At 40.3% G+C, this 16835-nt stretch overlaps 1 protein-coding gene across 2 annotated transcripts in view; it reads right to left on the bottom strand.

The window, feature by feature from the left end:
* The window catches only part of SH3GL2 (SH3 domain containing GRB2 like 2, endophilin A1), a 213186-nt gene that overhangs the window by 32707 nt on the left and 163644 nt on the right, over positions 1–16835 (bottom strand). The window contains exons 1-3 of one of the 2 annotated variants that reach the window (XM_013063115.2): positions 14315–14383; positions 7005–7078; positions 3381–3453 (exon numbers count right to left, since the gene is read on the bottom strand). In XM_013063115.2, the coding sequence (XP_012918569.1) occupies positions 3381–3453; positions 7005–7037 (106 nt within the window). In that variant the 5' untranslated portion in view covers positions 7038–7078; positions 14315–14383. Of the gene's footprint in view, positions 1–3380; positions 3454–7004; positions 7079–14314; positions 14384–16835 lie in introns of those variants that run through there. The other variant, XM_045079654.1, reaches the window with a different exon arrangement.

Below are 16835 nucleotides of genomic sequence, written 5' to 3'. Positions count from 1 at the left end.
AAGTGCCTGCCAAGGTAGAGGGGAAAGGGCAAACCAACCCCGCGAGGAGGGTCCTTTCAGCCATGTTGAAGATTTAAAACCTAATCATAAAAGCAATGAAAAGCTATTGAAAGGTTTTATGCAAGATAATGATTTGATCAGATTTTCCTTTTAAAAACCTCACTCTGGAAGCAGGCGAGAGTGGATAAGGAGCCTACACAGTGTAGAGCATATCTGCAGATGCATGAAAATTAATCAAACTCTCTTTGGTCATCACTTCAATAGGAACTGGGTTTTAAGAATATAAAAGATATGAAAGCCACAAGATCTGAAAGCCAGAACACATCCCAGAATACTAAATTAATGAAAGATATTCATTCTCAAAGTACCTTCAAAGCATGAATTTCCTCTGAACTTACCAGCCTATCCATGTAAATCTGTTGGTTGGCATTAGGCTCTGTCCTGACCCAAGCTGGATCTCACTCATTCAGGACCAGTGTCTAGGGAAACATGTTGGCTGACACAGTTCCTGGGGTCACTGAGAGACTCAAAGTATGAGTTTGAGAATATTCTTTCTGCTTTTCTGTACCCAAAGGCCGGGGATCTCTGAGTGTTTGCTAGAATCCTGCATACCCTTGTCAAGGACACTTGGATAGTGAACAAGTGTACTTAACAAGCCGCTTTGCAGAAGTGCTATAGTGAAGTGTCTGCTCTCAGCATGAGAAACTGATGGAGGGACTAAATCATCTCCATCATAGACCAATTAGATACAGATCGTCCGAATTCCATAGAATAAGCCTACAAAGTTTTGTTTTGTTCTGGACCTAACTTGTACACATATGTGGCCTGCCTGTATATAACCGCTTTTCTGAAATGAAACTGGGATTGCCTGGTGGTGGCCTTAATTGTTCTTCTTGGTGACAAATGTCCATTCAATTTTTAAACAGCCATAAAACAAAACATGTTGGCAGCTAGTAAGCACATTAAACATTTTATTTAAAATGTCATTTCTGAAAATTCTTATCTCTCCCATGACCTCCTTCTGTAATCTTTTTTATTAAAATAAAATTAAGTCTCAGTCCCATAATTTGTTTCCTTTCTGAATTTCTGTTGTACCCTCTCTAACTTGGGTTCTAATTCTGACCTCATCCCCTCCAAGATGTGTGACTTTGGGAATGTTTCTTAAATTTTCGGACCTGTTTCTTCCTACAGAAAATAAGGTTAGCCCACTGTGTTAGTTTTCTAGGGCTACCACAACAAATTGCCACAAACTGTGTGAGTTAATGCAACAGGAAATTTACTCTCTTACAGTTCAAGAAGCCAGAAGCTTGGTATCAAGGTGTCTGCAGGGTTGGTTCTTCACAGAGGCTGTCTGGGAGAATCCTTTCCTTGTCTCTTCCAGCTTCTGGTGGCTCTTGGAATTCCTTGGTTTGTGGCCACATCACTCTCATCTCAGCCTCCACTTCACATGGTTTTCTTCCCTATGTCTCTGTGTCTTCCTTTCTTACAAAGATACCAATCATTGCTTTAGGGCCCACACTAACTCCAGAATGAGTTCGTCTCAAGATCACTAACTATTTGCATCTGTAAAGACTCTATTTCTAAATAGGGCCATATTCTGAGATTCTGGGTGGCCTGAATTTTGAGGGGGCATACCATTCAACATACTGTAGCTATCTACAACAGAGTTCCATTATAGTCAAGAACACTGATGGTTTCCACTAAGGATGTGTTTTATGATGGATTTTTAGTCGCTTTTCCATAATTATGAATTGTTCAACTATGCATTATTTTTCCAATCACAAAAAATGGTTATTTTCAGAGTTGAGACAGTGTATATAATTAGCACCACCCTAAAAATGGCATTAGTGCTCAATAAATAGTCTATTTTCCCTCCTTACTCCATAATTATCTTCACCCTACAACAATGAGTTACGAGCACAATACATATATAAATCCCAGGAGATCAGAGAGCACTTCAGAATTCTATGCAAAAATGAAAATACAAGTTTTTTGCCCTTATTCAATGATTTCTTATGGTGAGACAGGGTGAGCATCTCTCTTCAGAACCTGACCTATCATAGTTGTGATAGGAATACTAAGAAATAAATGACCACCTAAGAGATCCTTGCATGTCTGTGGAATGAATATAAAGGTCATGAATGTGGCTCTGATAAAATTTAGGAACTTCATTTTTGTATTCTTTGTCTAATCTGCTAGTCATTTGGTTCACAATCAGGCTACATTCCTAGTTCCTATACCTTACTATACTTACTTCTGTATTTTCTTCCTTACGTAATCCCATCTCTTATGTATTTTAAAAAGAATAAAAATCAAGAATGTTATTCCTATAAAGTTTGTTCATCTTCGAAACAGCAGCTGTGCTCTCACAGGTAAATAAATGTTGGTTGAGAGCTCGGCTAGCAGCAGGAGGCAGTAGAGAACTAGTCAATACTTCCGATTTCACTCGTTCCTCTTACCCCAACCTTCTTTTCTCATCTCTTGCCACTCGTGCTCTGTGTCCAAACACACTGGGGGTGACACAGTGTCTAGACCACCCTCCCCAGAAACACCAAAGACACTAGACTCCTAACCTGAAACTCCAAAAGAACCTAGTTCTAAAAGTGAGCAGTTTTCTAAATACTCATACTTCTCACGTAAATACATTCAGCCTTGCCTCAAGGCTTTCTCCATCCTTTCTATACTCTGCGTTAGGAACTGATGTCAGGAAGAGGAGTGGGAAGATCGATGACATAGACCATTCTGCTTTGTTATACCTTGTGTCTACAGACACTGCTCAGTTCTGCCTGGTTCTCCTTTCAAGGGGTAGATCCATTATCTCTATTACAACTTCCCTCTCTGGGAGCATAGCAAGTTAGCAGGAACAAATGTTAACCAGCCATATACTCAGAGAGGCATTGGAATTAAGAACAACTCTCCAAAATCTCTAGTGATGCTGTATGAACAGAAACCCTCTGTATTTCACAAGAACTTCCTACTCTTTCAAGCCTTCTGGAAATTACTAGATCTTATCTTAAAATATCCCAATTCTTTCTTACCATCCCTTGAAAATTTAAGTTTGATGGCTAACAGCTTGCAGCTACCCTGACATGGTGTGCCATCCAAGATGTCCATTCTATGCTATTTGTTAAATACACTAGGGTCAGACAAAATATCCCAGAATGCTCCAGTTACTTTGATGTTAGCCTTAAGAGGTTCTCCCTCATTTTCTGTCCTTTTCTGTCCCTGAAACCTACCACCAAAGGTGCTATACAGGAAAGTCACTGAAGCTCCAGAAAGGAGGGCTGAGGAAGGAGAAGCACACCAAACCTAAATGTCGATCAAAGAGAAACTAAAAGTTACCTGGAGGGACATCCTGAAAGCATAAAGCAATCCCTTACCTGGATTGGGTTGAAGGTATTCAATTGTTTTGGTCATTATTTCCATCACAGCCCTGCTGGTGACATCCACCTTCTGAAATGAAAAAAGAGATGTTCTAAGTGACAAGAACTATTAGCTGTAGCACCCACGTTTTGCTTGAATAACAACCACAGGTGCTAAAACAGAGCAGGGGGTGGGGGCAGGGAGGAGCTGGAGAGGCTCAGGAAGGAAGAGTCGCTTCACATTCAGCTAGGCTCCATCAAGGGTGGAAACCCTAGTTACTGAAAGAGGAACCAGGAATTTCCTAAAATCTGTTTCAAAATCTACTTTACTATCTTCAGGCAAAATAAGGGGGAGATAGCTTCCTCTTGCCCTATGGGCCTGAGGTGGTCTCTGAAAGTAGTTCATTTTAACTTCACCCAACCCCCCCCCCCCCACACATACAATCGTGCAAATCAAGAGGTTCAAATCTCCATGTTCACTTTAAGAATACCCTGGAAACTGTCCAAGCCATAGAAGGTACACACACCCAAAAGCCACCAAAATTATGTCACTTTATAGAATTAATATGCGCTATCCCATTGTTACCAGATGGGAGATATGATACTGGAGATGGCAGATGTGCCCAGGCCAAACAGTAGGGCCGGACACAGGTCCCAAGCCCAATAAGATACTGAATTTTCACTGTACGTGTTTAAAAATGCAGGAGTAACACTGAACTCAAGGTTCTTGATGTAGATTCTCTAGTCATTGAGCACGTCCATGTGAGCAAGACCCCTAAGGTGAATCCCAAGTTTAAAGAGCTCATAGATTAAGCCCTACATAAGCTCACTCTGCTTCCCTGAGATGATTCTTGCTGAAAAGAACTGCTCCCAAACCAGGAGAGGAGGCTGCATGTACACATGTGTGCATACACACACACCAAAGGAAAAAAAAAAGTAAAAACCAAAGGAATAAAAACATATGGCCCATGAATACATTTAGCATAAAATAAACACAAGTAGAAATTTAAAAGAGAAAGAAAAAGAAAAAAGAACGTGGAGATCATGAATCATATTTTGCCCCAGAGGCATTTATGGGTTGTCTGCAGTGGGCCAGGCATGGTGGCAGGTTTCAGGGACAGAAAAAAAGAAATATGCAACATCAACTCTGTTTATGGATGGACAGTTTTAACTTCTCAGAATATCCTAAGTATATAAAATTCTTAAGCAAATGCTTCTCTCTTTTTTTTTTTAAGATTTTATTTATTTATTTGACAGACAGAGATCACAAGTAGGCAGAGGGGCAGGCAGAGAGAGAGGAGGAAGCAGGCTCCCCACTGAGCAGAGAGCTCGATGCAGGGCTCGATGCGGGGCTCGATCCCAGGACCCCGAGATCATGACCTGAGCCGAAGGCAGAGGCTTTAACCCACTGAGCCACCCAGGCGCCCCTTAAACAAACACTTCTAATCAATCTTTAAACTTTTGGTTAATTCCAAGTAAAAATCTCAATCCTCAAGTCCATCTCTGCAAAATTTTGAACGGTCAGCATTTGTGTTCAGCAGGCCAACATTCCCTCTCTCTTTCGGGCCCTCCTCCCTAATGGAGAGTCTGTAATAGCCCACTCTATGTTCTCTAGTAAAATCCTTTCCATATCCACGTGTGGCCCACTCACTCACTCCACTTGACAGGGTATCTAACTAATAAAAACAAGTACATCCTCCTACCCAAGGTATGTGATGGGATATATGATATAGATGTGAGTAAAAGAAATCACTGATGGTAGAATTCTAGCTCTCAAGTCCATGGGGGCTTCATTGTTTTGTTTTAACTGGAGTTCAAGGGCTCCTCCCTCAATTCTAAGAAATTTTTCAGAAATGTACTGCACCTACATACAAAATCAGCCTTTTATGAATGGGATAAGTGTCTTTCATAATTAGAAACAAAACCAAATTCCAACAGCATATTTTATTGTTCAGTTTGGTTTTTCAATACTTAACAATATCCCATTTCATGGCAGTCATATTTTTGTGTAAGGAGTTTCTTCTTACTGCAATTAATAGAAGAAACCACTTTTCTCGTGTGGTCATCATGGTATAAAATTACCTTAAGAAGCACTCCTATTCAAGAGGTGCCAGCCTACATAAGAACCCTGTATCAGGTCCTTCTGGTTGACCTGAGTTTGTGGGAGGCCTTAGATTTGAGCATGTACCAAGTCATGTTTAGTACAGAAGTGAACAAGGGTTCCTGGAGTTGTGCAGTACAGGACTTGTGAGGCCATAAGTGGAGGTACTGGCAGTATTATCAGAATACCAACCATGCATTACACACTCATGGAAGTCATGGAAGTGAATAAAAGGTTGTTTGCACAACAAACATGCTGAAAGTCCATGTTACATGCATGACAGGAGGGAAACGTAGATCTCCTTAAGACTATATGATAGGGATGAAGGAACTGGAGGTCAAATGTGTATCCAACAGTCTTGTGTGGCTGTGATGGGAATAAACCATCCCAAAGTTCAAGGTTTCTAAGAGAAGGAGCCAGAGGAGGAACTTAACTGTCCACTGGCCCTGTGATATTCCAAAGTCATCTGCTGTTAACTAATTTCTAACTTTCTCCCACTCCAGCCCTCCGTAATATTTACTTCCACCACCACCATAAAGTGTTTTCTGTTTGTCAAAAGTCATTCTAATGGGCTTTAAATATCTGAACTCATTTAATCATCAGAAACCCTGTAAAATAGATATACAGAGGTTAAGCAACTCACCTGATTCTGGCTCCAGTGTCCATGTTCTTAACTATTACCCTATAACTTCTTGAAAGTATAAGCTCCTCATAGAAAGATGGGCAAAAAGAACACCTCCCAAATGAAGACAGAGTCCAAGTTAGAGCTTCAAGGCTCTTTGGGACATCTTCCGGATTGGGCTGGGGATCTGGCAGTGGCTAACAACACAGGACCAGGGCGAAAACATGTCCCATTCCATCTTCGGGGTATTTTTTCTTGAAGTCCTCAAAATCTGTGGAAAGTTTATCCACAAAGACTATTCTATTTTGGGTATTTTGGGCCTCCACAAAAGGGAGACTCCCACATTGAGTTGTTTGACCACATGCCCTCAGGTACACGGACTTCTCTACAGAGGCTGGGTTCTACAAGCATGTATTTGGAGTGGTCCACAGAGGGGTCAGCAGAGAAGAAATGAAAAATGGTTCTCATTTGGGGCATGGAACCCCCTCTCCCTTCTGGACTCCTTAAATAGAGAGCTCAATTACTTGGACTCTATTAATACAAGCCACTAGTTTGGCTAAAGCCAGTGGTCTCAGGGAGGGCACTGAGACAACAGAGATGCCAATATTAGAGCATGAAGTCTGTTTCCCAGGTGGGATTCAATCTTCAAAGGGAAGTAGGAATAAAAGCTATCCAGTGTCTCCTGTGGTCTGACCAAAATCTTTCAGGAAGGAGCCCATACCACCCTTAGATCTTTAGAGACTTTGTGTCCAAAGAAGCAGATTTTGACACTTTTAGTTACCTAAGCTAGACATCACCATAAAACCAGCTCTAGCCAAACCTTTTTGATCAGAGTGTTAAATAAAATTCGCTTGAAATCCACTTCTGAGAACAGCTTCATCCAATATAATCATTTGTGTATTGTGTTATCAAGACGTACCTCAAACAGGGAACAGCCGATTAGCAAATTCATCCACAGGAGTCTTGCTCTTGATTTTACAGCGACAGATAGCACTTGATAAAGAACATAATAGAGACCACCCAGTGTTAAATCTAATCCAAAGCCTTCATGTTTTGGATGTGCAAGTTCGAACCTAGAGAAGGCAAATGAACTGTCTGGTGTCACACATCCACTATGGCAATGAGGGGAAGAAAAGCAGTTCAAAGGCCATGGGTCAGAGGTTTTCTAAGAAAGACCACTGAAGGAACTCAACAGTCCAAGGGCCAGCTGCAGGCGGGAGGCTGACCAGATTCTCCATCTCTACCCTTGGTAATAATGTCTGGGAGTCTTCTTGCTAAACTATACTGTGTCAGTCATGGACAGGCTGAGGGCTATTATCCTATGAGTACCCTGAGTGTGCCTCATTAGGTACTTGTCAGGAAGCTATTTATATACTTAAACTGGCAATGTCCAAGCACATATTCTCTTATTAATAGGTCTGATATAATTAATATGAACAAAGATTTCCACTTAAATAATTTATCCTAACTTGCAAGAGTTCATTCCCATTTAAGAACAGCAGTTAGGCTCTGAACTTAGAACATACAGCTCATGGATTTCCTCAATTCCCAAATTTTCCCATTACTTGAAAATAAATTTTGATGCATCCTAAATCCCAACTCCCATTTCTGTGAGCTGCTGAGACACCATTTCTGTAACTAGCCTTGTCTAGACAGGTGTAGGGTGCCTCTGGCAAAGGCTGTTTAGAGGCAAAACTGTAAATATATATAAAAATAGGTATGTTTTCAGGACATAAAAATTCAATATAAGTTTTTTGTTTTGTTTTGTTTTGTTTTTCTGAAGGTAAAAGCATAGACAAATCTCCTTCTTGTCTTTTTTTCAGTTTTCCCAACACCAGGATTTTAGCAACTGTCATACTTTGGAGTCAGCAGGTTCTTCCTCCACTCTCCAGTCTTGTGATCTGAACTTTGAGTAGAGAGAAAAGTAGCCCTCTTAACCCAGTCTACTCACTAGACCATTTTTCCTCAAGAACTGGGGCCATTAGGCAAAATCTGGGCCACTAGTTGTTTTTATATTTTAAAAATAGTTGGACAATTTCAAATTAAAAATCATATTTCATTGCACATAGTAATTATAGGAGATTCAAATTTCTGTGTCTTCTGGAACTGGAACACAGTGATGCTCCTTCCTTTCAGGTCATCAGTAGTTGCTGTTCCTCTTCAGCAGGAGTGAGAAGTTACAGCAGAGGCCCTCTGACCCTCAAAGCCCGCTATGCTTATGGAAAGAGTCTGCCAACCTCTTGCTATGGCTTTATTTTTTACCAATGTGTGTCACACTGAACCTGTGGATGCTGGTCATTTCACCAGTTGCTTCAGCCTCTAGAGATAACAAGAGAACCCAGGGGTACTGGAATGGCTAGAATGGAGCTTTTGTTCTGAGACATCTGAATATTATCTTTTCCATGAGTGGAAAAGTAGTCATTGCATCCTGAACCTAGGTGACAACACACATGAAGTACACAGCATTCTTTGTGGGGCCCCAAGAGGATTAAAGGTAGGACTTTCTACCAGCATATACCTCATCATCCCAGATCCTGTCACAGGGATGTAGTAGCAGAGTTTAAGAAAAAAATAGGTGTCTGAAAATGGAGAACAGTTTTTGGGTTTGGTGGTGAATAATAAATAGATGAATTAAACATCCACTTGGACATGGGGTAACTCAGAGTGGTCTCATAAAAAAAAATGTTAATGTGTCCTATAAAACACTAAAATCTTTTCAAATTCTTCATTTTTCCATAACTGAAGAAAATGAACCTATTAAAAATGTACACACATCCACTTGAAGTGGATGTGAACCCTGAATGAGACACCTAATTAAGCAAGTCACAGAGACATAGTGAAACAGCTCCCTGGGAAAGTTTGTCTGGCAGTAAGATATACACTGGCCCAATAAGGATGTTTTAATAGTTCCCTATTGACTTGGAAGAATTAATGTACCTGTTCCCAAATTGCTCTGTGTATAGCAGTTATTTGGTATTCAGAAAGCCTGATTAGTAGTGTGTTGAAAAATAAAAATAAAAATAAACAAGGCATTAGGCTGAAATTTCCCCAGTGTATTTCTTTTTCTTCTTCTTCCTTTTTTTTTTTTTTTTTTGGTTAATCTTCTTAGGCATTACCTTTAATGAATATTAGCATGGAAGTGTATTGTAAACACATCACTGAGAGGAAACTTGACATCCCCTGAATTTCAGGATCAGTAGAAAGGTATCTTTAAAGCTCATCTTGTCTGGGGCTCTCACCCATCTTACAAGTCTATGCCAGTGACTGAGGGTCTTAGTACAGTAAATCCTACCTTGTTTCACTACCTAATCCATGAAGACATGTACGGGCATGCCAGACACCCACAGGTGCACTCAGATAGGTGGTACTCTGAGCCTGCTGGCTGGGACTTTATACCTTTCTCCTTTACTTGATATAAACCACCAGAATTCAATGAAGTGGTATTATTAAAAATGTGATATTATTAGTAACAAATTATTTGCCACAAAACTCAAAAAAGATGATGACTGGTGTGTCTCACACCACTGTCACACTGTGGTTTTTGCCACTGTTTAAACATGGGCAGTGATAGGGAATTCAGTTATAGCTATGGCTTTTTTTTAAAGCAGCTCTGACAGTCAAAAGCTCTTTCTTACACTGAGTCTAACTCTCTGTCTCTAGAGTTTCTACTCATTAATTCTATTTTTACCGCTTGGAGCTGGATAGAAAGATGTAACCAATGACCAATTAAATGTATGAAGATAATGACCATGGACATTCTCCTATCAGCATTTTCCCCACAGCTCACTCTGCAAATAACCCACTCTTCTCACTCTCATAAGGAATGGCATTCTTCCCACTATTTCCCAACATCTTGCACGCATATCTTTTTTTTCTTATAAACATATATTTTTATCCCCAGGGGTACAGGTCTGTGAATCACCAGGTTTACACACTTCACAGCACTCACCAAAGCACATACCCTCCCCAATGTCCATAATCCCACCCCCTTCTCCCAAATCCCCTCCCCCCAGCAACCCTCAGTTTGTTTTGTGAGATTAAGAGTCACTTATGGTTTGTCTCCCTCCCAATCCCATCTTGTTTCATTGATTCTTCTTCTACCCACTTAAGCCCCCATGTTGCATCACCACTTCCTCATATCAGGGAGATCATATGATAGTTGTCTTTCTCCGCTTGACTTGTTTCGCTAAGCATGATACGCTCTAGTTCCATCCATGTTGTTGCAAATGGCAAGATTTCATTTCTTTTGATGGCTGCATAGTATTCCATTGTGTATATATACTACATCTTCTTGATCCATTCGTCTGTTGATGGACATCTAGGTTCTTTCCATAGTTTGGCTATTGTGGACATTGCTGCTATAAACATTCGGGTGCACGTGCCCCTTTGGATCACTACGTTTGTATCTTTAGGGTAAATACCCAATAGTGCAATTGCTGGGTCATAGGGCAGTTCTATTTTCAACATTTTGAGGAACCTCCATGCTGTTTTCCAGAGTGGCTGCACCAGCTTGCATTCCCACCAACAGTGTAGGAGGGTTCCCCTTTCTCCACATCCTCTCCAGCATCTGTCATTTCCTGTCTTGTTGATTTTAGCCATCCTGACTGGTGTGAGGTGATATCTCATTGTGGTTTTGATTTTTATTTCCCTGATGCTGAGTGATATGGAGCACTTTTTCATGTGTCTGTTGGCCATCTGGATGTCTTCTTTTGCACGCATATCTTAAAACTTGAGGTTACCCTTCAGAAGAAATCTATTCTCGCTGAAATGGTACCTAGCCACATTTCCAACCCTAGGACCTCTTCTGGCTTCAAAAAAAGGGATTTCCCAGGACACTTTTTAGGCTGCAAAAAGAGGTACTATACCCCATGATTTGGAATTCTGTATTACCCACACATGCAGAGGGAAAAGAATATTGCAGGGTTTAGCTCAGACATCTTCTTCCCTAGAAAGCTTCCACCTGTCTTTCTTCCATGAAATCAACCTATCTTTCATGGAAATCCTCCACAGGGCACCAAGCACCATGTCCTGTAAACCACATGATTTATGTGCCCATTTCTTCCATCAAAATTGGAAACCCCTTGAAAGCAGGCCCTGTGACTTATCTTCATATTCCTGCTACCCAGCATAACAATTTGCACATGGAGGACACATTTACAGATATCCCATGTGAATGAATACAATCACACACACATGTACATGGCCACACACACATACAGAACTGCAGCAACAGATGGAAATTTGAGGAGTTAGGGATCCCTCAAATTCTAGAACTTCCTCCTGACAAAAAATCTGTAGTTTCTCGATAAACCTTACACAATATCTACACCACAGTAAGAAATTTAGTCTGTACTTAACAAATCTTGTAAGCAACAGATACCATTTAAAACTAACAAAAAATTCTATGCAAAGCACTTAAGAGGAGGAAAGAAATGGCTAGAGGCAGGGCTCTTGCAGAGACAACAGAGCTGCAGGATTCTACCCAGTCAGCTCTGGGAGCTGTGAGGGCTAAAAGACACATGTGGGATTTTACTGCATCTCTGCAGGAGAGGCACTGGGGTGGCTGATTAGAGAAACAACCTCTAGGAATACCCAATTCTTTCTCCCAGGAGTGCTGCTTGATGCAAACCTCTAATTTACTTCATTTTGTTGCCTAATTGCACCTCTAAGAACACAACTGAACAAAAAGGTCTCTCTACACCAAATGCTTGATGATCAGAAAACCGACTGTGGATAGGTGATTCTTTTGTAGGCTTGGGAACACTGAGATAAAATGTTTTTGTGAGTAACCAACAAATTAACAGGACAGAAAAGATTTTGGATTCCAAATCAAGACACAGCCTTTCCAATTACTACAAAAATCTTAACCTTTAATGTAGATTCAGCATGGGTAGGGACTGTAAAATTTGCACAGAGGCACAGGTAAGACAAAAAAGATGTGTATACTGAAATGAAATAAAAGAATATCCATACTGTTCTGAAATGTAGATCTCTGAATTTACTATGTATAAACCCAAATACAAAACTGTAGGTGTGTTCCTTAATCAGCAGAAGTTTCGCTTTTTTTTAAATTCCAAGAATTTATTTTTTGAAACAAAAACTCCAGAAGTCAATTATTTTCTAGGAAACAGGAGAAATAAATCTTACCATCAGAACCAGAGTAATACTTCTGGATCTTAACCTGAAGTAAAACATTTAAAAGATCCTCCTTCAATTAGTTTGCAAGACTGTCATGGATTCAAAGGTTTAATTAGTTGTTCAGTGATAAATTCTACTCTATTCTCTTAACTTTCTCTTCTTTTTAGTTTCCTCTAAAAAATGGAAAATTTGGGGCATCTGGGTGGCTCAGTCGTTAAGTGTCTGCCTTCGGTTCAGGGCAGGATCCCAGGGTCCTGGGATTGAACCTGCATTGGGCTCCCTGCTTAGTGGGAAGCCTACTTCTCACTCTCCCATTCCCCCTGTTTGTGTTTCCTCTCACTGTGTCTTTTTCTGTCAAATAAATAAATAAAATCTTTTAAAAAAATGGAAAAACTCTCTTCACCTAGTCAGTGAGCTACCTACCTATTATCTGTAGTCCTGGCAGATGTTGAAAGCTGAACTCAAATTCTGACTTCTTGTTCTAAATTCCTAAATGCCTGACTAATCTGTCATTAACAACATGGCAGTGGGGAGGCATGCTATAAATTCCTTCCTTAGGGAAAAGGGAGGATTCAAAGGCTAAGGGGATCAAGAAATAATGGGTGGAGACAGAGGTTGGTGCAAACTAGCAGACCCACAAGCTGCTCCTTATGAGGGGTGAGGAATTCAAATATTACAGGGAGCGGAGGAAGCAAGTCACTCTAGGCAAGTGAGTCAGTGTCTGATCTCAGATGCTGCAGAAGATGGATGGGTAAAATACCATTTCCAGAACTATGAACAGCAGAGGCTAAAGATCAGGTGGTACTTAGAACTGTCCAGAGATGAGAAATAAGGAGCAATGCAGACTTCAGTAACTCCACTGGGGCAAACAGCTGTCAGGCATTAGGTGTAAGAAGCTGGCTTCCCAGACTTTTGGCTGGACTCTTATATTAAATCTCCTCTTTCATGGGTACCTATGCTCTCAGGAAGGTCCAAGTCAAGAACTTAGCCCGGATGGTGGTGCCTGGGTGGCTCAGTGGGTTAAGCCTCTGCCTTCAGCTCAGGTCATGATCCCAGGGTCCTGGAATTGAGCCCCGCATCGGGCTCTCTGCTCGGCAGGGAGCCTGCTTCCCTTCCTCTCTCTCTCTCTCTGCCTGCCTGTCTGCCTACTTGTGATCTCTGTCTGTCAAATAAATAAATAAAATCTTAAAAAAAAAAAAAAAGAACTTAGCCCGGATGACCAATTAGGTAAAAACTACACAGCCTCATTTCACAAGACCCTCGTCCCTTGGTGACTCCCCCCACCCCAGGAACTCAAATGTGACCTGTTCTTTCTTGCTGTTTCTTCTACCAGAAACATTTGAGTCTCTAGTAACTCTTACGCTCCACATCATCATTGGAATAGCAGGAAGGCTTTCTATAACCACCCTGTGTGAGTGTGCTTCCTCTGTTTCAAGCTTCTCCAGCACCATATTGTTACACTAGCCACACTGGTCAGCATTTGCCCAAAGTTGCCTTCCCCTCTAGACTATGAACTTGAAGCAGTCAGGAACGTTGTTTATCAGTTCACTACTGTATCCTACATTCTTGGCTTATAGGAGGCACAAAACAAGAATTTGTTGAATTCATCAATGAACTCCAAAGTGGGGGGAAAAAACTGAAAAAGACAAGGCACAAAGTACTTAGGAATTCTCTTTGTTTGGATCTTCACACAAACATCTGAACATTGCCCAATCATTCCCCAAGCCAGGCAATGATTAAGACTCTCCCCAGACACTTGGCACACTATCCCCTGCCTTCCCTGATTTCCTTCCCACCTCACCCCCGATTCAAACACAACTTCATGTTATCCCTGTTTGGGAAAGTAATGATAAAATCCACCAGGAAATTATGTTACGATATATCTCCTTTGCAGAGGCTTTGTTCTCAGGGTAGTGCAAAGGGAAGACTGGATACTTTGCATCTTCTCTTTAAAAATAGACACTAAAAGGAGAGTATCTTTTAAAATAACAAAATGCATTTTCAGGTCCCAGAGGAGAGCAGTTTCCCCTTCCCCTCTCAGTAGGTTAGACAACTACACATCAAATGGAGCTCTGAGTGGTGAAAACTTACCCGCTCCATTTCTTTGAAGTCATCATCTAGCTTGGTTCCTTCAGCTCCTCCGACCTTCTCACTCACTTTCTAAAGAAAACAAACAAAAAGGGGAATAATAAAGTTTCTTTTTAAAATTTGGTTAGAAGTTTTAAGCCGTTTCAGAAACATCATCTAATATAATCTCACAACCATTTTCTGACACAGGTGGGCAGTTCCATTTTCATGGGAGGAAACTGTGTCTCAGGTTTAGACAACTTGCCAAAGACCAAGCACTCAGTAGGTGTTGAAGCAAGAGTTTGAACTTATTTCTTCTGTTTTCAACCCCAATGGTCTTTATTATGTGCATCATTATATAACTACCTAATCACTAATAGTTTCCTTTTGAAAGTTCTGAAGGACAACAGCATCATACAATTATTATTTCCCTCTGATGAGGGATCTGAAGGTATGAAATTGCTAATTCTTCAATCTATTTCTCAATCGGCTATTGAACAGATAATCACAAGCATCCATCCAGTTAGTAAGAAAAAAATTGGCCCAGCTGATCCTCAGATAAAAGGACTTGATTAGCAATCTTACAAAGCATCCTGTAGCTGTCCATATCCTTATAAACATGAGATAAACCATATGGAAAGAAGTTGAGGGTATTTCTTTGCTACCTAATCAATCCCCATTATGATCCATTTTATATTCATTATTTCACATATGCAAATGATCATTTTCCACATGTAGAATTTATGTTCATTAAAAAGTTAAATGTCCTATTCTATTCTGAAATAAAGATTTAAAATAGATCTAATAAAAATGTATGAATTGATCACAAGAAAAATACCTTGGTTTCATCAAAGGCAGGAATATTAAATGAGATCTTCTCTTAAAAATACACTAATTATAAAGGTAGTTAGATACTTTTCACTAAGATGTCACAGTATTAGATAAAGTTATCACACACATATTGAAGTATGATTTTTCATTTCCTTCAATAACCACTGGATTGAAGGATTCTGCAGGGAAGGCTCCCACCAAGTCCAGAGCTGCAGCAATCTCAGTAACAACATGGGTCATCCCAGTAAGTTTATTCTGTCTCCTTCTAAAGGAGGCCTTGGGGACATGGCTCTGTCTCCTGGCAAAGGGAGCTCTAATATTCTCTTATTGGGGGCTTTCATGTATTCCTTACCCTTCCTCACTCTCTCCACTCCTGCTTTCTGCCATCAGGAAAAACTTCAAAGGAGACCACTACTGGAAAAGCTGAGAGTATGAATTCTATCATCACTTTGGCCCTATACACCAGATGCCACCCATTTCACCCCAGCAGCGGTAACAGAGGAAATGTGCTGTGATGAAAGACCACAGCAGAGATAGACTCCTCTACTCTTTGCCAGGTGCACAGAGTAGTTATGAAAACTAAATAGTATAGTATAAGAACCCATGCTTGAACCCATGAGATAAGCAGTAAATCCTACTTCCTTTCTCTTACCAATAGAGTATATACCTGCTTATAGTATCCCGGTTTCCCTATCATTTCTCTTTTTTCAACTGTTGTGTCAAATCTTGAGAAGAATCTAGCAATTTTCATTAATATAATAAAACCTTGGGTACATAAAGGTCAATTATTAAAAGTGTAACACTAATAAAAACAGTATTAACATCTTTCATTTGTATAGCTGACACGTTTTTACTTGCAATTTATCATTTAATATCTGTATCACAAGAACTATGTAGAGCACTTATTATTCCCAAGTTGCAGATGTGAAAACTGAGGGTTGCAAAAGTTAAACTGCCTGTCCAAGTTAGTGACATTTAAGATGACAAGTTAGGATGAGGCAGAACGAAGACCTGGATGCAGTTTTTCCAAGCTAAACCCTAGGCTTCTCTGGAGCTCTAGGCTGGGTGCGGGGGCGGGAGGAGCTGTCCGTGGTGCTGGCCTTCTCTGTCTGAAGTTCCCTTAGAGTCTCTGCCTTAACCCTTCATCCTTCACATCAGCCCTCTCACTTAACCTGTGTCCTGAATGATGCTAGTTATCAACTATTTCAGCAGTCTGTACAGATTCAGGATTTGCCTGGCATCAGTAGCACCTACTGTAAAGCCTGACTATAATATGGAACAGAAGTCAGCTTTTTTGTCTATTTCTTAAAGATTTTTATCAAACCAGAAATGAGGGTAAGGAAGGCCCTAGAATTCAATTTAGAATCTCCTAGTGGGATCCAAGTGCCAATGATTTGACCTGCATATTTGGGATTAAGTTATAGAAAACCAGAAACAGAAGGAGTCTTATAGGTTATTAATATCAACTTCTGCTATCACCAAGCAAATTTTTATGTGATTTTTACAGATTCAATGCTTTTAATTTTGCTCAGCTGATGACAGTTCCAGCTCATATTTCAGCCTCTTTTGTGTCATATCATTCTTGAAATACATTGTTTTCATTTAAATTTGGACTTGGAAATTCTAATGTAGTGAGTCTTACAAAATCAAGAAATATTTACTACACAACTTCCAATCAATTGTCTCTCAGTTCTACCTAACTGTCTCCAATGTC

Source organism: Mustela putorius, unplaced genomic scaffold (assembly GCF_011764305.1).
Source record: "Mustela putorius furo isolate JIRA1106 unplaced genomic scaffold, ASM1176430v1.1 tig00000421_pilon_pilon_pilon, whole genome shotgun sequence".
NCBI classification, from domain to species: domain Eukaryota; kingdom Metazoa; phylum Chordata; class Mammalia; order Carnivora; family Mustelidae; genus Mustela; species Mustela putorius.
Note: the sequence above shows the minus strand (reverse complement) of the source record. Positions and strands in the feature narration are given on the sequence as shown.